The sequence below is a fragment of the Monocercomonoides exilis genome (genome assembly GCF_001643675.1).
Source record: "Monocercomonoides exilis strain PA203 chromosome Unknown scaffold15-1837935, whole genome shotgun sequence".
NCBI classification, from domain to species: Eukaryota; Preaxostyla; order Oxymonadida; family Polymastigidae; genus Monocercomonoides; species Monocercomonoides exilis.
Window position 1 is genome coordinate 93,209 of NW_027150560.1, and position 18,338 is coordinate 111,546.

At 37.6% G+C, this 18,338-nt stretch overlaps 6 protein-coding genes across 6 annotated transcripts; 2 read left to right on the forward strand and 4 right to left on the reverse strand.

The window, feature by feature from the left end:
* Positions 1–1,241: 1,241 nt before the first annotated feature.
* MONOS_13411 (uncharacterized protein) lies at positions 1,242–2,181 on the reverse strand (the record flags this gene model as incomplete). Its single annotated transcript, XM_067866110.1, has 2 exons — positions 1,242–1,979; positions 2,084–2,181. The coding sequence occupies 2 exons, from the start codon at positions 2,179–2,181 to the stop codon at positions 1,523–1,525; spliced, it is 555 nt and encodes a 184-aa protein (XP_067729801.1). The 3' UTR covers positions 1,242–1,522.
* Positions 2,182–3,477: 1,296 nt separating this feature from the next.
* On the forward strand, positions 3,478–4,057 carry MONOS_13412 (putative 60S acidic ribosomal protein P2-1). The gene is made up of 2 exons (XM_067866111.1): positions 3,478–3,841; positions 3,924–4,057. The coding sequence occupies exons 1-2, from the start codon at positions 3,515–3,517 to the stop codon at positions 3,945–3,947; spliced, it is 351 nt and encodes a 116-aa protein (XP_067729802.1). The 5' UTR covers positions 3,478–3,514; the 3' UTR covers positions 3,948–4,057.
* Positions 4,058–4,386: 329 nt separating this feature from the next.
* Positions 4,387–4,757, reverse strand: MONOS_13413 (uncharacterized protein; the record flags this gene model as incomplete). The annotated part of the gene is made up of 1 exon (XM_067866112.1): positions 4,387–4,757. The coding sequence occupies exon 1, from the start codon at positions 4,711–4,713 to the stop codon at positions 4,387–4,389; it is 327 nt and encodes a 108-aa protein (XP_067729803.1). The 5' UTR covers positions 4,714–4,757.
* Positions 4,758–8,322: 3,565 nt separating this feature from the next.
* On the forward strand, positions 8,323–9,874 carry MONOS_13414 (uncharacterized protein; the record flags this gene model as incomplete). Its single annotated transcript, XM_067866113.1, has 3 exons — positions 8,323–8,392; positions 8,460–8,950; positions 9,009–9,874. 3 exons carry the CDS (start codon positions 8,323–8,325, stop codon positions 9,765–9,767), a joined length of 1,320 nt encoding a protein of 439 aa, XP_067729804.1. The 3' UTR covers positions 9,768–9,874.
* Positions 9,875–9,886: 12 nt separating this feature from the next.
* On the reverse strand, positions 9,887–11,655 carry MONOS_13415 (uncharacterized protein). The gene is made up of 4 exons (XM_067866114.1): positions 11,573–11,655; positions 11,425–11,449; positions 10,870–11,372; positions 9,887–10,809 (listed from the first exon to the last, which is right to left on the reverse strand). The coding sequence occupies exons 1-4, from the start codon at positions 11,585–11,587 to the stop codon at positions 10,060–10,062; spliced, it is 1,293 nt and encodes a 430-aa protein (XP_067729805.1). The 5' UTR covers positions 11,588–11,655; the 3' UTR covers positions 9,887–10,059.
* A 461-nt stretch (positions 11,656–12,116) lies between these two features.
* Positions 12,117–18,324, reverse strand: MONOS_13416 (putative cullin-associated NEDD8-dissociated protein 2; the record flags this gene model as incomplete). Its single annotated transcript, XM_067866115.1, has 7 exons — positions 12,117–15,682; positions 15,805–16,271; positions 16,536–17,138; positions 17,429–17,923; positions 17,991–18,052; positions 18,117–18,223; positions 18,291–18,324. The coding sequence occupies 7 exons, from the start codon at positions 18,322–18,324 to the stop codon at positions 12,705–12,707; spliced, it is 4,746 nt and encodes a 1,581-aa protein (XP_067729806.1). The 3' UTR covers positions 12,117–12,704.
* Positions 18,325–18,338: the final 14 nt, after the last annotated feature.

The following is an 18,338-nucleotide window of genomic DNA, read 5'->3' on the forward strand; positions in this document are numbered from 1 at the left end:
AAATGAATAAAGAAATGTCACAGTAGCAACTCGTCTTTTCTGATTGGAATGCTAATTGTTCTGAAGGAGCTCATGACAGATGAATCAGAGAGAAGAGAAGGATACACGTCATTAAACAGTTTCTTGAATTCAAGAAGCGTCGGATGAGAATTGACAATCATCTGTGTGCTGTTTGCCTTCTTCATTGGATAAAAAAATGTTTTAATTGAATTGCACACTGTATTCAAAGCGCTTGTGCAGTTGCAGCTCGTAGCTTTCGCTCCTCAGCTCATTCAGCAGCACTCGCTTTGTCTGTTGGAATCACTTCAGCATCCCGTTGTTTGCCTTCCATGGAAACAGAACTTGCTCAGTTGCCAGCTCAGACGCGATGCACACATTACCAAGGTGGTTATATTTTATCTTATCGTACAGCTCAGAATCGCTTCCTTGTTCTTACAGTTGAGAGAATGCTTGTTTTGTGCTCGGATCCCCATTCCATTTGTAATGAGATATTAAAATTGTGATTATTCAGACAAATGGCAAAGAAAACTCAGTTACAGACTACAGTTTAATAAATCCTGATTTTAAAGATGAATAAACTGAAGAAGTCGATAATTTAGCAATTTGAACTGAATAATGCTAGAATTAGCATCTTTTCGATAATCATGAAAATATGTTATCAGACTTCACGTCTCAGTATATAAAGCCTTTTCATAACTCTTGTCAAAGGATACATTCCAAGCAGCGCGTGTTTTTTTTTTGTTGTGTGAACGATATCCAGTTTTCTCCAAACAGCAACATTGAAACCCTTCGAAGATTCAACTACTGATCATCTTTTGCTTCACACAAACGATTTCTTGGATAGAAATTATCAATAAATGAACAATTCTTCTTCCCCCTCTTCATTTTGCTATGATTATACCTCTTTCCTCTCTTAGAAATCATATACTTCATTTTCTATTGTTCGTTTCCTGAAAAATAATTGATTTTTGTGCATCTCCATATTTTCACCTCCTCTTTCCATTTTTACCATCATGAGAAAATCTTCTTTTGTAATAACAATTATCAGGAGCAAATCATCACCATTTATATCAAATCGTTAGCAGCAACATAAGCGATTTTGTTAAACTTCTGTTCCTGTTAAAAGTACTTTTAAATGAAAGCAATGTTTAAAGCCAAACCTTTCATATGTCTCCTCATGTTATTTCCTTTTATATCGAAATTGTTTCGAAAACACAAAATAAACTTTTATTATGGAATAGTTTTCAATTCCTTTTTTTGTATCATTGGAATATAAACATTATGACTAGAATGCATAATAAGTTTGGAACAAAACATGGGTTTTTTCATAAATGGAAAAATTATGCCCCATATTTTGAAAAAAGAAATACAAATTATGGAAAATCAAATGCTAAACAGCCAAAAAATTAAAATTAAAATTAAAATATAAATTCAAACGTGAGACACAATCTTTACGAAACGCTATTTGTTTTTTTGAATAAACCAAACCAAACCAAACCAAACAAACAAACAAACAAACATATTAAAAAATAACCAACAATCCACTTTTCAAAATTTTATCTTTCCTTTCACAGATTGTTATGATCTTCCCTTTCGAAACAGCATCCGCAATCCAGTTTGCAGCGCGGAGGATTGCAAAATGCCCTTCTTCCTTCTCATTCATCGCTGCAAGCTCGCTGTCGCATTCACCAATAAGCGACGGATTTGACGAAAGCATCATCAGCTTCTGGTAATCCATCTCTTCCTCTTGCTGCTCTTCGTTCGCTTCGTCATCTTCACCCATAAGCAAAGAGGAAGACGAAGATGCTGCTTCTGAAGAAGGGCTCAGAAAAGTCGAATTTTTCCTCTTAGCTTTTCTTTCTTCCCTCCTCTTCATCTTCCATTCTTCGTGCATCTTTCGCATCATCTGAATCAGTTTCGCAGTGGATGAGTCAAATGCCACAATGTCTTCAAAACCGATTGCTTTCACACACAATCTTCTTCCACACAATCAGCACACACATCAAATTGAGATATGACTTCACGCAAAGCGCATGGACAAGAATTACTCAAATGTGGTGTTAATGCTACATAACTGTCTCACTTACCTTTAGATCCACTGTTTCTGTACAGACTGCACAGCCATTTTCCCTTTGAACTCATTTCATCGCCTTTCTTTGTCTCTTCCCATCCTTCTTCCATCAGGTCAATGTCCACTTAATGGAGACGATGTCTTGATTCCCCACGCATTCTGCTCCTTGTTTGCCGATCGGATCAGACTGTCATACGAGTCGGCAATCAGCCACTCCCGCTGCTTCTTTTTGTTCAGCGCTGTAATGAAGATGAACCGCGCATGCGTTTGTGCCTTCATCAACGTTAGTAACGTGGTAATTCAAAGCAGAAACAGACTCGGCCACACATCCGAGGCGAACACACAGAACAGCAGGAACGATATAAACAGCTGCATCTTCAGCAGCCGCCTATGCAACGATCCAACAAGAAGGTGTTCGTATTCGTTCTCGGAAGACGGGAACTTCAGCTTTTTAATGATTCCCTTGCTCCATTTGATGAATTCGGGGCAGAGCTCTGTGCTTGGATCAGATTCTGTTTCAATGTCAATGATTGAGTCAGGATTAGAATTGGGAGAAGAAGAAGAGGCAGAAGAGGATGTAAGGAGGATGAAAATTTATTTTGAGAGAAATATTTGAAAATGAATTGAATATGATTGAAAATATTCTGTTCACTAGTTTCCAAATGCTTCAGCTTTCTCGATAATAGCCTCTAAAAAAATCTTTTCTGTCATTTTCATCTCGATTTCGAACAGCAAATGCAGAGTTTGCAGAAGCATGTCGTCGTTTGAGATTTCCAAACTAGAAAAAGCAGAAATGTGTTTGAGTATCCACAAATAAGAAAGAAAAACATTAACGAATATTTTCCAACTTATGATGACTTGATAAACAAACCGATTGAATGTGTTTACCTAACAGCGAAAAATAAATCTGCTTATCTTATCAACTTTTTTCAGTTGTGATAAGTATAAACAAAAATTGATCTCCCTTTTTATAATGAGCGAAACAAAGAAATAACTCATTCATTAAGATTTTCGGAGATGCTCAACTCAACATCAAGTTGAAAAAATTCATTATTATTCTATGATAGACTCTTCGTTTCCTTCTTTTTCCGATTTTTCAAAAAATCGTCTTCTCAACTTTTATTTTTGACTTCCTTGAATCCAAAATATAAAATATTTTGCTATTTTTTCCAGAAAATTTGCATTACTCCTTTCTTTATTCATCATTTTTCACTATTCTCTTTCATTTGATATTTCTCTTCAAAATCTAAAACATATAACAAAAAAATCAATCAAAAGTCAATAAAACTCAATTCTAAATTAAACTTTTTATATTACAATCATCAATATAAAAAAAAGAATAAAAACATAAAATAAGATCCATTCTTGTTGCATTTATTATGGTTTGACTATTTAGGATTATTAAAACACACAATTAAGTTGCAAAAAGCATAGAGATATTCAATGAAATATACAGCAGCATTCCTTTTGTCTCAGCTTGGAGGAAAAACTCACCCAAAAAAAGCAGATCTTGTTAAGATTTTGAAAGCTGCAGGCGCGGATGTCGACGAGGGAAAGGCCGATGATTTGATTTCAAAAGTCGGAACACGCTCCGGTGAGGAAGTCTTGGAAGAAGGACAGAAGAAGATGGCGGAAGCATCACTGGCTGCCGCCGCAGCTGCATCAACTGTTGCAGCTCCATCAGCTTCTGCAGCTCCAGAGAAGGAGACAAAGAAGGAAGAAGCAAAGAAGGAAGAAAAGAAGGAGGAAGAAGAAGAAGAATTCGAAGGGGTTTGTTTTGGTTTTGTAAATTTTTTGTTTGATTATTATATTTTTAATTTTTTGAATGATTTTATTATTATTTCTTCAAAAGGGAATGTTCGATTTATTTGGCTAAGCATTTTTTCGCTCTCCCTTGTACAATTCGTTTCATTTCATTCATATTATTTTTTAAGAAAAAAATCAAAAAATAAAAATGAAAAAATAAAATGAATGAAATGATATAAACGCTTTCTTTTTATTTTTTATTTTTTTGAAAGTTTTTATTTGGAAAAAATTATAAATAACATTAGAAGTACCAAAGATAAGAGCCTTGAGTATATATAGGGCAATCGCATCTGTGGTACTCAGATAAGCCTCGCCCTCATCAACACCTCCTTGCGCGTGACCCATCACGATATCATCACTCTTGGTGTATGCCCAATTCTCACTGCCCAACGCCACTCAGCTGCCTCCATTCTCTCTTTCACTTTCCAAGCCCAACCAGCAACAAAATCTCCACTTTTCCTCTCTGTCCATGCATCCCTCGCCCTCACACACTTCTCCCTCACCACCCCTCAACCTGCCATCTTCTCCTTCCCCCTCTTCTCCATCCCAAACAATCTCCTCCCACCTGCCCACTCCCCAATCCCTACCTCCTTCTCCATCTCCCGCTCCTCTTTCTCCTCCTTCATCTCCCTCATCCAGCCCTTCCTTTTTTCTCCTTTTTCCCTCTCTTCCCCTTTCCCTTCCCCTTCTCCATCTCCATCCCTATCCCCTTCTCCTTCATCTTCCTCATCCTCATCCTCATCCTCATCATCTTCTTTTTCTTCCCCTTCCCCTTCCCCTTCCCACCTCCAAATCCACCTCCATCTCCATCTCTCAAACGCCATCTTCTCCAACATCTCATCTCCTCAATCCCCTCTATCACTTCCATCCCTTCCCTCACACTCACTCAACCCATTCACATCAACCACTTCTTCGCCTTCTTCCTCTTCCACCAACACCAACACCAATTCAATCCCCTCCTTCTCTCCTCACTCATCTTTCTCCATTCACTCATCCCGTTTCCTTCACACTCACAACCCCATCGATGGTGCCATTCTCCCCAACCTCAACAGCCCCTCCACTTCCCTCTCTACCTTCAATACCTCTTTTCTCCACCAAACACGCTCTTCACCAAATGCTGCTGTGGTTCATGTTGGAACTGAAACTCACAGAAAAACACCTGGAAGACTGACTTCGTTTGATCAGAACAGTTATCTTTTTGAGTGCTGTGAAAGGAATGATTCAAATGGAGGAAGTGATTATGGAGGTGCACTGAAAGTTAACTGCACTTATGCCAACTTCACAATCACTTCCTGTTCATTCAACAATTGTTCAAATACAAATCATGGTGGAGTGTTATACTGTTATAGTTTGTTGAAAATTGATATTTCAAAATCCAATTTCACAAGTTGTTCGGCATTGCATGGAGGAGCGAATTGTGTAGTTAATCCTCTATCCAATTCTGTTTGGACATTCTCGCAAATTAAAGTGGAAACTTGTGAAATAACTGATTGGTGTGGAACTGGCTGGTATTTTCATGTGTATGATATGACTTCAACTTGCCAATTCTTATTTTCCAAATGCAAGTGCATTTCAAATTCCGGTGGAGATTCTGCTGGTTCTCTTTCATTTGATAATCCTCCACATAACAAACCAACTCAGTTTTTTGGTTGATGATTGCCAATTTGTAAACAATAAATTGACTGCTTCTTCCTCTTATGGAGGTGCCACAATTTATCTTTATTCAACGTATTTTTGGATGAATGGGGAAATTTTAATCACTTTTTGTTTCTTCGATGGAAACACCGCTGCTTTAGGAAGACGAAATGATGTGTTCTTCAGTGGCAATGCCATCACCCAATCCCCGTTTGAAAATTGTGGTTCAACAACTCCATCAAAAAGAGTGTGGAACAGCAACACAGCTGACAATGATGAATTCAATGGCTGGCTCCCCCTCATTGCCCAGAACAAAATCGTTGCAAATGGTGGAAGTGATGTCGATGTCTGTGGCAGACCCCAACAGACCCCATGTGTCACCATCGAGTATGCCCTCACCGGCTTCATTAACCTCCTCCAAGGCGCCTCCCTCACCCTCCTCACCTCAATATTTGTTCCAACTCAAATACTCGCTTTCAGCGCGGTTGACACCAAAATCACAGGAAATAATGAATTTTTTCTGTTTTCATCAGAATTTCTTCCACTTTCCATTTCAGAAAAATACATGAGGCTTCATCGCTTCTTCAACTGAGATCTATACCACTTGTTTTTTTAAAGATCCTTGACTCATCTCACTTTAAAACGCTTCTTCTTCATTTCTTCTAATTTCTCCTTTTTGTCGAAAGAAAATTAAATTCTTTGCTTTTAGGAGTCATGCGTTTTCCTTTCTTCAATCATATCTGGTAGTTTTCTTCAGATAACATTTTCTTCAATTTTATGGTTCCAACATGTTGAATCTGATTCACATAACTGCCTCATATAACTACCCTTCAAATAAGCTTTTTCCTCTTCAGTGCTTTTCTTCCTCATTTCACTTTCTGCATTCGCTGTGGTTTTGGAGCTGTGAGATATACCGGAGGTTATTTCGGAATCCATCTTCTTCATGAAAGGATTGTTTCAATTCGCTATCGCTTTCAAGTGGACCTCTTTCAACCTCCAAATGAAAAAGGCAGTTTCAATATCCATTTTATATTGCACGCCTGTTGCCTGCTTTTGTTGGATAAAAACAAAATCGCCTTCTTTTTCATATGATCTCAGTTGAAATTCCATCTTGGAATAAATGTTTCCTTCAGATCTCTTCAAATAAATGAAAGCCAATGCTTTGCGCTTAATTTGAGGAAAATTGAATGAATTGGACACAACATTATTTTTGTTGTTCATCGAAGATGATGTTGAAAAAGATAAAGACAAAGATGAATGTAAAAAAGGAGAAGTTGAAAAAGAAGAAAAGAACGAAAAGATAGAGAATAAATGTGGTAATTGAGAAGAAGAAGAAGAGAAAGAAGATGATGATAAGATTGGACAAGCAGTATTCAAAGAAAGAATGGATAATAAGTTGAGAATCGGCAAAGAGGCTGAAGGAATTCGTAGTGTTTTCGTGCCTGATAAAAGAATCTGAATCAATTAAACATGAAATCATATCCAATTTCTGTGAAGAATATATTCTAAGGATGTTGCAACGAATATTGGAGGGAAAAATAGTGATGTGCTGCGTGCTCAGCGAAGATGAAGATGAAGAGACAGAAGACAACGCATTCTGCAAGTTGCAGTGCAAATAAGCAAAATGTATTTTTCTTTTGAAAGTGATATTGAAAAAAGAATAAGGAAAGTCTGTCAGGATGTTTGAATGAATCCTTGATATCCTCAAATCCTGTGTGTTCAGTTGATATCGTCAAAGTCAATGGAAGTGTTTCAGGGTTGTGAAAGGAAGATTGCGTTGGCTTTAAAAAATTTTCAGAATGTGGGCCAGAATGTTTTTTCCAATAACTTCATTCTTTTAAGGAAATAACTTCTCAATATCTTATTGCCCGACTTTCATCTGCAGAAAATTAAAAAAAAAAAGAAAAAAGAAAAAAAAATACTCTGAATGTTTCCTGTATGATTCTCAAAAGAAAGGAGATCTTCGATGTATTCTTCATGAACTTTCCTTTCAACTAAAACAAAGATAGCTTAGGCAGCCGTTGTTTTTGATATTTACGAAGGAGCAACAAAAAATCTGAAGACGTTGGAACACAATTAAACCAGGGGATCTGCATCTTTTCAGTTGGAGATGATAGTCACTTTTATTCTTTAAATAATCCATTTCTGAATTCAAAATAACATTTCCTCTATGAATTGTTTATCCTTGATCCTCTTCCATTATGCTTGTTTTTATTCTTTCTCTGTTGCAATGTGGTATAATTCTTTTGTCCTGACAATTCATTTTGATTTTCAGAAATTCATTTGTCTAGATCTTTCGCAATGCAATGAGTCTCTTTGAAACAGAAGCAAATATTCATCACCCATGAAAGAAAATCTAAACGAATTTCAATGTGTGTTGATTTTTTCATTCTTATTCTTCTCAATTAATTACAAGAAATTTTTTATTTTCAAGAACTGAAATTGCCTGCTTTCTCATTCTCATAGGAAAAAATTCCATTTTCATGAGAAATTAATTCGATTCCAAATCCATGAGAAAAGATACTTTTGAAAGAAGAATTTCTAACTTTATTTTTCTAAACTCTGATTCAAACAATTTTTTGTTGGTTTGATCAAAAAGAAACAAAAATTTTTCTTTTCTGGCCTTAAACTGCCAATCCTTTTGGATTATCCGCAATTTCTTTTGAACTTCTTTTCATATAACAAAAACAGTACGGTTTGTGTTGCGAACATTTTAAGACTGCAAGATAATCAATGTTGTTTGTATTTATCTTTCGTTTTGATAATAAAAACCAGCTTTAACAAATAGAGAATTGTAAATTTTAAAACAGATGAAAGAGTCTTGTGACAATGAGCTTCATTGCAGAAAGAAAGGGATGCCTTTGAAAGAAAAGTTTTCGAGTTTGTTCTTTTATTTGGATTGAACAATTCTGAACAAAATTTTTGTTTTTTTGAATACCCTTTGCAGAATTGTTTTGCGAGCTGGGACATTGTAGAGAAGATGAGAAAAAGCAGAAAATGGAGGAAATGAAAAGAATGATTAATGAAATGAATGGAAAAGAATTTCAAACAGTTTTCACAAAAGAGTGCTTCAATAAAATGTCAAAAATGATTGAAGAAAAGAAAATTACGTTGGGAAATGCAATCATGCTGTTGAAGCATGTTGGATATTGCAAAGAACTGAAGAATATTTTATTATATTCTTTTGATGATTCATCATTGGGCAAAAGAATGAGAGAGATGATAATTGATGAAAATGAGAAGAAAAAAGATGAAAAGCTTTTGACTGATCTTTGTGAATGTTATGCTTTGCTTTGCGATAAATGCATTCCTGATGAATTGCTTTTAATCATCGTACCTTGCCTTCTGAAAGTTGCATCGAAGAAAGAGGGAAACGAGGAAACTCAGAAAGAAGTTGAAATAGCTTTACTGGCTTTGAGCAACTTTATACAAATCGATGTGCGTTTGTTTATTTCTTGCTTTTCTTATTTTTCTTATTTTTCTTATTTCTAATTAGTTTATCGAACGAGAACTATATTTGAAAGAAATTACAGAAATCATCGAGCATCAACAGAAACACAGAAATCTCACAAAAATTGCCTATCAATCTGCTTGGCGATTTTTTATATACAGATACTTCAATGATTACAGCTTGGTGGATACTATTATGCATGAGCTGCATTTTGGAAGAGAAGTGAGAAGAGAGCTGGAAGATCTGTCAAAGTGTGTGGATTGGAAGAGGAAAGAAGGAGGAGGAAAAGAAGCGAAAGAAGTGATTTTAATTAACGGATGGCTCAATGATATTTCTTATTGCTTTCCATCATTCAGATTATATAACGAAGAACTTGCTGGACTCATCGGCAGCCTTGTGGATATATTTCGAGCATCAAGATATAATTACCCATATACAAACCGTCTATGCCTTTCTTCATTAAGAAGAGCAGTTGAAAAGAGAAATATGGAAATAAATACTTTTGAGAAAAAAGGTGTCACAGATCTATTTTTGGAGGAAATGAAGCAATTAACTTTGGATGATGTTATTACGTGGAATGGCTTGTATTTCTTTTTGAATATTTCAAAAAGACTGAAAGAAAAGGAGGATGGAGAAATGGACGAAACAAAACGAAAAGAGTTGAAAAGAAAGATATTTGAAAAGATGGAGGCAGATGGATATGAAGATGTCATAGCTGGATTTCACAAAGTATTTGATTTTCTTAACAGAAAATATTATTACAAATTATCATTGGACTTTTCTGATTATTTTGTGAATATTTGAGAAAATGAAACTACCTTTGTTCACAAATATTTAATTATTTTCATTTTCATTTTATTATTTATTTATTCATTCATTCATTTATTTTTGATTGAATAAAAAATGATGAAGTATTCTTGTTCTTAATTGTGTAATAATAAAAGTTTTTGTTAAAGCTGCACACGAATCATTGATTTGAAAAGCATTCGAAAAACATATGAAAAATTCACAAATGAAAGAAAAATGAAAACAAAATGAAAAGGAATAGAAAGTATAAAAAGTGGTACAATATCACAAAAAAAGGATCATTCATCATTCATTCATTCAGAAAATAGTAAGACGGACTGATGAAATCAAAAGAATATCTGTTCACATATTCGCTTTTATGAAATTTGATGATAGCATCTTCATATCCTCCTTCCTCAAGTTTCTCGAATATTTCTCTTTTTTTCATTTTTGCTTTTAAGTCATCAGTTAGCACTCCTGTTTTATTGCGCATTTTTTTCGAAAATAACCCAAAAAATCTAAGACAATACTTTGCATAATCGTTTTTCAATGTTGGCCGAATTATTTCCTCGAAAATCAAGCAAATGGCACCGCTCTGAAGCAAATCATCCATGTTTTCTGCTCCAAAATTCGCCATCATCAGGAAAAGTGTGATACTGTGCTTAAATTTTTTTCTTTGATTTTCCCTTGCCGCTCTGCACACACAAACAATACTCATGACAAAGTCGCTGTATTCTTTCCTCCACTTTCTGATGCTTTTAAAATATGTTTCAATTGTGTTAAACCATCTTTTTATCACACAAACTTCTTTGATTTCATTTTCTTCATCTTCTTTTATATTCCAATCCACACATATTTTCAAATCTTTCAATTCTACTGCTGCTTGTTGAATAAATTTCAATTTGTCGTCAATGAGATTTTCCAGATTTTTTAAATGGAATGTTTTTCCAATTAAGAATTCCCAAATTGATTGATAGGCAAGGCTGGTGAGATTGTGATTCTGTTGATGATATATGATGATTTCTGCTATATTACCCAAATGCCGAGTGTTTTCCAATTGCTAAACATTTGAAATTAAAATTTTGTAATTTTTCTTATTATTAATTGTCATTACACATACTTTCCAATAATCAATGCTACTTAAAGAAACTAATGCAATTTCCACTTCTTTCTTCGTTTCTTCATCATCCTCTTTCTTTGAAGCAGCTTTCAAAACACATGTCATGCAAATTGAAAGCAATTCGTCTGACATGACATAGCAATAATAACGCAGTGCTTGATGACTTTCAATAAGATCAATCAGAAACTTTTCATTTTGTTTGCCTTGCTTTTTCCCTTCGGCGATAATAATTTTTTCAATTTTATTACGAAATGATGAGTATTTTAGTCCTTCAATCCATATATTTTTTAGCGATTTGTAATATCCAATATGCTTTAAAAGCAATATGGCATTTTCCAAAGATAATTTCTTTTCGTCGACCATTCTCTCGATTTCATTTATTATTTCTTTATCATACACAGCAAGTAACTCACGTTTATCCATCTTGCCTAGAAATTCGCACATTTCATCAATTTTTTGTCTTTGTTCCGCTCCACTGAAATGTTCCAGCTCGGAAAAACTTTCTGCAAGGATAAAGATAATAAATAACTGACAAAATAGATGAAATATGCACACTTTTAAATTTTACCGATATAGATTCCTGTAATTTGAACATGTTGTCACAACAACACATATTATGAATTTGTTTAATGTGCATCAATTCAGAAAGCAAGCACGCAAGCAAAACAATATGAAAATCAACAACTTATAAGTAATTCAAAACTTGTATCTGTTCCATTTTGATCGAAGAAAATTCTCAAGTTACACAAAAAAGCAAAATGACTCAAAATTTATTAATTCAATAATGGTTAATAAGAAATGTTGATGAAAAAAATTTTTTTCTTCATTTTTTGATGGACGATTTTATGCACTCACATCTTCACTTTGAGTTTTCAAATGATTCTATTAAAAAAAAAAAAAAAAAAAAAAAAAAAAAAAAAAAAAAAAAAAAAAACTATTTTTCACAAAAAATTTTATTGCGGTCAGGACTATAACGTGATGTTGGCAGTTCCAAAAATCATGAAAGTTCCGAATCTTAGCTTTCAAAAGCTTTCTTTACATCTTTGTTTAAAAAAAAAAAATGTGTCTTTTTGCTTCATCAATTTATTTTGTTTTAAGTAACTCCTTTTTTTTGTAATCTGAGCGCATGTGAAATAAAGATTGAATTCGTCAAGAATAGTAATTGATAGATGGCAAGTGAAAATTGTTGAATTCTTTTAATGATTATTTTGCAGCAGCAACAACAACAAATAAAAAAAAAAAAGTTATTTTGAGAAAAACATTTTTGATCTGATATGCAAAACAATATTCTTTAATAATCTTTTTTTCTTCAATCTATTTTCATTGAAAAGCTGAAATGGTGTTATAGTTAACAGTCATATTTTTCAAATTAGCCGCACTCGCTTTTTGGGAGATGAAATGCAGCATGTCGAATGATAAAATATCCAAAAAATTATCAATTAGAAAAGGAAGAGACACAAGTTAGAATTGTTAAAAGATAAAGTGGAATGAAAGGAGAATAAAATGAGAAAGAAGACAAATAATTGAAGCTTGTCAATTTTCACTTCTTTTTTTTGTTGAAAAAAAAAACTGCTGATAATTAATTTGAAATAAATATTCACTCGCTTTTTATTCCTCAAAAAAATGCAATTATCACAAACACATTTTGTTATTTTTTTATTTCAAAAAAAAGCTTTTTTTTTTTTTGTTGTTCTTGTTCTTGTTCTCTTTCTTTCTCTTTCTTCTCCATCTTCTTCTCCACTCCATACACCACACTCCACACTCCACACTCCACACTCCACACTCCACATTCCATACTCCACACTCCACACTCCATTCTTCAAACTTCTTTCTTCTTACTTCCCATCTCCGTGCTCGCTCTTCAGGATTGTCAGTTTTTCTCTCAAATCTCCGTCTTCCAGTTTGGCGCCGATGCGTTCAGCATACACAGCATTTCTTGTGATCTTCTCCTTCCTGCTGAGATTCATGTGCAGCATCAGCACATTCGCCACCCTCTCTTCGCGCGCCCTGATATCATCATCGTCCTCACTTTCCTTCTTCTTCTCGTTCAGCACTTTCAGCATCTCCACACTCAGCTGCTCCACATGCTCAATAATCAGATCCTCGTTCCTGTTGCTCACCTGCCCAATCAGATCAAACAACTTCGCTTTTATGAAGCTGCTCTTCTCCTTCTGGATGTTCCCCATCAGCCTCTTCATCATCTCCTCCTCGTCCATCACCACTGCATAGTTCTTGTCAATGATCTCCCGCATTGCCTCGCACGCTGCAAATCTCAGCGCATACTTGCCATCGTCCACCATCGACTGCCCATACACCCTCTGCTCCCTCCACAACGAAGCATCGAACGAAAGGCAGTTCAGCAGAAACGGCACAAACGACTTGAACACCAAACGAGAGATGTGCGGCCTGTTGATGACTGTGTTCTTCACCAGCAGGCAGATCTCCCTCTCAACTTCTCTCCACGCTGCCTTCACACTGTCCACACTTTCTTTTTCTTCTGGCTTGGCTTCTTTCTTCTTCTCTTGCTGCTCTGCCTCTCTCGTCAGCATCGTCAGGATCGGCAGCAGATGCCTCAGAAGCGACGCCTCAAACAGCTGGTTGGGCGAAAGCGCCGAAGAGCCAGCAGACGAAGCAGAAGCAGAAGCAGATGCTGATGAAGAAGAAGACGATGCTGTTGATGATGATGAAGAAGAAGATGATGGCTCCTCGCCTGCTGACGATGCAGCAGACAAGCCTTTCTTTATCCCTTCCTCAGCCACGTTCGACAGCTTCATCCCAATCGCTGTCCGGAACACAGCACAGCACCCAGCTTTGATCAGAGCCAGTTCGTAGTGTGCGTCGAAGTTGCTTCCTTCCTCCTTCTTCTTGGCAACCTCCTCCATCTTCCGCATAATCACCTCTGGCTCGCTCGTGCACAGCCTCGCAATCGACTCGACTGCAGCGTTGCGGGCGCTCTCGTTGTCAGATGCAAACACAGAGGACAAAAGATCAAAGAACACGTTGATGTTGAGCAACGGAGACGATGAAGAAGACGATGTGGGAGAAAAAGAAGGACTTTGGCGTTCTTTCTTCAGCGCGCTTTCTTCGCCTTCCTCGTCTTCCTCTTCTTCTCCTTCTTTCTCCTCTTCTCTTCCGCTGTTCACGAGATACTCGCTCACCGCCACAAGATATCCCATCTGGTTTTTGTCTTTCTTTCCTGCAAGCGAAATCAAAGAAGAAATAAGCGACTGCTTCGAAGGTGATGTCTCTGCTCCCACACACATCATTCCCAGACATCTGGAAGCAGCTGACACAACCTCTGGGTCGATTTCTCCTTCTCCTTCCATGAAATACTTGATCTTGCTCATCAAATAGCTCTCGCTTTTGCCACTTTGCTTCTCATTCCTCGCTTTCTCCACTTCTCCTTCCACGTCTGTCTTCATCCCCAGATACCCAAACACATCCAGCGCAAACACAGCTGACGGAAGCGGCGGGAAGAAGAAAGCAGGCGACGAGTTGGACGGCGAGGAAGCAGAGAACGGCGACGGGGCAGGCGAAATGGAGGCGCCAGGAGCAGACGGAGGGGGAGACACTCTTCCAGCTGGTGTGCCGCGGCGCCCGGCGAAAGGAGGAGGAGAAGATGACGTCGGGTGAGGGAAGTGGGAGGCAGAGGAATATGCTTGTGGTGGAGGGCTTCTTCTTCCGCCCATTGCAGAGGAGTGAGGATGGGGTGGAGGAGAGACGGAAGAAGGAGGAGAAGATCTGCCGCCAGCCACAGCGAAGGAGAATGGCGAGGAGGCAGAAGCAGAGGAAGATGAAGAGGCAGAGACAGAAATTGGGGATGAAGCGACGTTGGAAGATGAGGCAGCAGCACCAGCCATTGCAACAGGCGCTGCGTCCTCCAGGAGCGCAATGAGTTCTTTGAGGAACGACTCCTTTGTGGCAGGCGAGCAGTGCAAAAGCAGCTTAGACAGCACCATCCCTGTGTTCACCCAGCAGACAGGGTCAATCGTGTTCACCTGGCTAATGTCGAGAATCTGCTCAATCTCTTCTTTCACGGCCTCTTCGTTGCCTTCTGCGCCTTTTCCTTTCTTCCCGCCCATCTCCTTCATCATCGCCAAGTGCAAGTTGCCCACTTCTTCAGCTGCTTTGCGGGTGAGCAAGGGGTTCATCAGCACATTCACCCTCATCCTCGTCATGTCTTCTGACTGAATCAGTTCGTTCGCCTTCTTCCCTTTCGCTCTCACCATCTTCCTCAGCGCAGCAGCTGCAAGCGACGTGAATGTCTCATCGACTTCTTCAAAGAACAGCAGGAGTGCTCTGATGATCTCCCCCAGCGTCTTCTCCTTCATCGCCACATTCCTTTTTTGGCTTTCGGTGCACGAGAAGAGGGCGCTGATGGCTTTGATGCCGATTTCGACCTGTTTTCTGTTCTGTCTTCTCCTGACACAGCTGGACAGCTCGTCTCCACACATGTCGATGGATTCAGAGGGGAAGTATGTGAGAAGAGAAGAAGAAGAAGCTACTGATGTTGATGATGATGATGATGACAGCATTTCACACAGAGCAGTCGAAGCAGCCAGCCTCAGCGTCTCGTTTGACAGGCGCTCAACCACAATTTTGAAGCTCAGCTTGCTTTTCTGCTCGCCCAGTGCGAAATAGAGGCAGGAGGTGATTCTTCCCAATGAAACAACCGCTTTCTGCTTCACAATCTGTTCAGTTTGTCCTCTTTGGAGGGTGTCCAGGCACATGTCACACAGCTCTACAGCATAGTGGAAGAGGATGGGCTTGCGAGGGACTGAGGAGGAAGAAGAGGTGGCTTTCAATTGGGAGGCTGATTGGGGTTGTTAGTTGATCAGACAGATAGAAGAAGAAGAAGAAGAAGAAAATAAAGAGAAATTCAATGAAAAAATAAATAAATATATATATTTATAATAATAACAGCATTTCCAATACCATTTCCATAGCACGCCGCCAGCTCTCCCGCGATCTCCAATCCGTTTGCCACCACCATCGGGTCTTCGTTCTGCTGAGTGACACGAATCAGCTGGATGAAACAGGCCAGCACGCCATCGATTCTTCTGAAGGGGTGTGAATGAATCAGCGACTTCAGCAGCGAAAACGAGTTCTCCACAATTCTGGCAGTGATGTTGCTGTTTGGCGAGGAGGAGGTGTCTTCATAGAGAGGATACTTTGCTTCTTTGATCATCAGACGCAGAAGAGACGTCGGCAGACCGCGTTTCTCATGGCTTCTGCTTTTGTTGTTGTTTTTGCTGTTACTTTTTGAGTCATAGCGCTCAGCCACAAACATCAAATTCTTCAGAAGAAGGAAGATGTTTGCGCGTGTTGACAAAGATGGGCAGCGGAGACGAGAGCAGAGCTTGCGGATGAGCAGAGGGACGTGGGGGAGAAGGAAAGAGGTGCTGAATAACGAGGAAATATATATATGCATAATGTTATATTGCATAATAACAGAAAAGAAGATTGAATGAAAAAGTAAGAAAATTACATGCATAAAAGAAAAGCCTTCATTGAAATATATCTTTAAAAATAGTTAATTCATTCATTTAAATAGAACACTTTATTTTTCCCCCTTCTCTTTCCTCTCTCTCTCTTTCTTTCTTTCTTTCTTTCTTTCTTTCTTTCTTTCTTTCTTTCTCTTTCTCTCTCTCTCTCAACAGACATACCAATCTTCGCTCTCAATCTTCGAATATTCTTCAGTCAGCCTCACAATCAGCAGCAGTACCTGAATAAGTGCCTCAAGTGTCTGGCTTGTGTGCTCAACCAGTCTGTTCAAGAGAACAGAGAAGAAAGAGGTGTATGCGTCTTTCAATGAAATCATCTCTCGAGAAATGAAAAGCTCCAAGCAGCGCAATGCCTCTCTTCTTACTCTCCAGGAAAGATCATCTCCTGACTCGTCCTCTTCCTCCTCTTCCTCTTCATACGCATTGTCTTCTTCCTCTTCCTCATATTCTCCTTCTTCATTCTCTCCTCCTCCTTCTGCTTCTTCCTCTTCCTCTTCCTCCTCTTCCTCTCCTTCCTCTTCTCCTTCCTCTTCTCCATAAACTGGGTCATATTCCAACGACTCCTTCACTGCCCCCAAAATCTGCTCATTAAACTTCCCTCCTTCTTTTTGTGTGTTCACCGCTGTGATGATGGCTGTGATAGCTTCCAAACAGTTTGCCCTCAACTCTTCTTCGCTCAGCCCGTTTTCGAGTTTTCGGATGTGCTCAGAGAAAAGAGGCAGAAGAACAGCTGCATGTGGAGTGATCTGCTTGCCTACAACAGTGCTGTCAATGAAAAGAAAGTATTGTTTGTATATTAAAATAAATAAATAAATAAATAAAATGATTGATGAAAGGAAATTCAAAAGAAAATGAGTCAAGTCGAAAAAACAAAATGAATCGAAAGATATTTTAATAAAAACACGGTAAAATACTTTTCTTTTTTAAAAGTAATGAAAAATATTAGATTCAACTTGCAACCAGACAAAAAATTATCTTTTTTAATTTTTATAAAAAATTATTAAAATATCTTTCTCTTTTTCTCTCTTTCTCTCTCTTTCAATTGTGAAGCATACGAAATTTTAGCAAGAAGTTTCAATCTGAATTGTGATGCACCAACAGCAGAAGACGACGATTGCACAATGCTGACACTACCAGTAATAATATCGTTGAGTAATGCTGGGGAAAGATGAGGTGCCAATGAAAGCATCGCTGCTAATGCTTTTTTCTTAATATTTTGTGAATGATTGTCTAACGAAGACAAAATTGTCTTTACCAACAATGGTTGTGCCTGCCCCAAATTCGCTCCGAATCTGTGAGAAAAGTTTGACATAAGGTCCAGAGAAAATTCGTGTGTCTCCTCTTTTTCGCACATATGAATCAACGACTTGAATAAAGAATTAACAATAACTCTTGTGGAATTTGGATGGCTTTGATCAATAACAATTTTCAAAGCGCTTGTAGCTACAGGACGTCTATCTGGCAGTACGCCTGTCAAAGAAGTTATATAGAAATTTATAATAATTGCAATGGTGTCGTCTTGTAATCCTCTCTCAACCAATGTTCCAATTCTAATGTTTAAAGCATCCAACAATATCAATTTTTATAAAATTCATAATCAAAAAAGGATAAGCATACACATTGAACGCAACTGACTGGATTGCACTTGCTGTTTGAGCCTTTTCCAAAATGGATTGAATCTAAGTTGTAATTCGATTTCGAAGGAATTTTTCAACCAAAAAATTATTGTAATCTATAGCAAACCAATGGCTTTTCAAGATCTCCAAGAGTAAATCCGGGTTCTTTTAAAATTTTCTGGAGATCAATCAATCCTTGCTGTTGGATATCAGGATCAACATTCTTGATTCGATCTTATAGATTTGCACACAAAACAAAATTAAAGATAAGTTCTCATCAAAAAGATTCAAAAATTTAAACCAAAAGCAGTTCGAAGACTTTGCATCAAGCTCATCTTTTCTTTCACAA

Coding starts and splice junctions, on each gene's coding strand:
- MONOS_13412 (XM_067866111.1), top strand. CDS start 3,515: ATGAAATATACAGCAGCATTCCTTTTGTCTCAGCTTGGAGGAAAAACT. Junction 3,842..3,923: donor AAGAAGAAGAATTCGAAGGG/GTTTGTTTTGGT, acceptor TTTCTTCAAAAG/GGAATGTTCGATTTATTTGG.
- MONOS_13415 (XM_067866114.1), bottom strand. Junction 11,373..11,424: donor TATATCGGTAAAATTTAAAA/GTGTGCATATTT, acceptor TTATCCTTGCAG/AAAGTTTTTCCGAGCTGGAA. Junction 10,810..10,869: donor GTAGCATTGATTATTGGAAA/GTATGTGTAATG, acceptor TCAAATGTTTAG/CAATTGGAAAACACTCGGCA.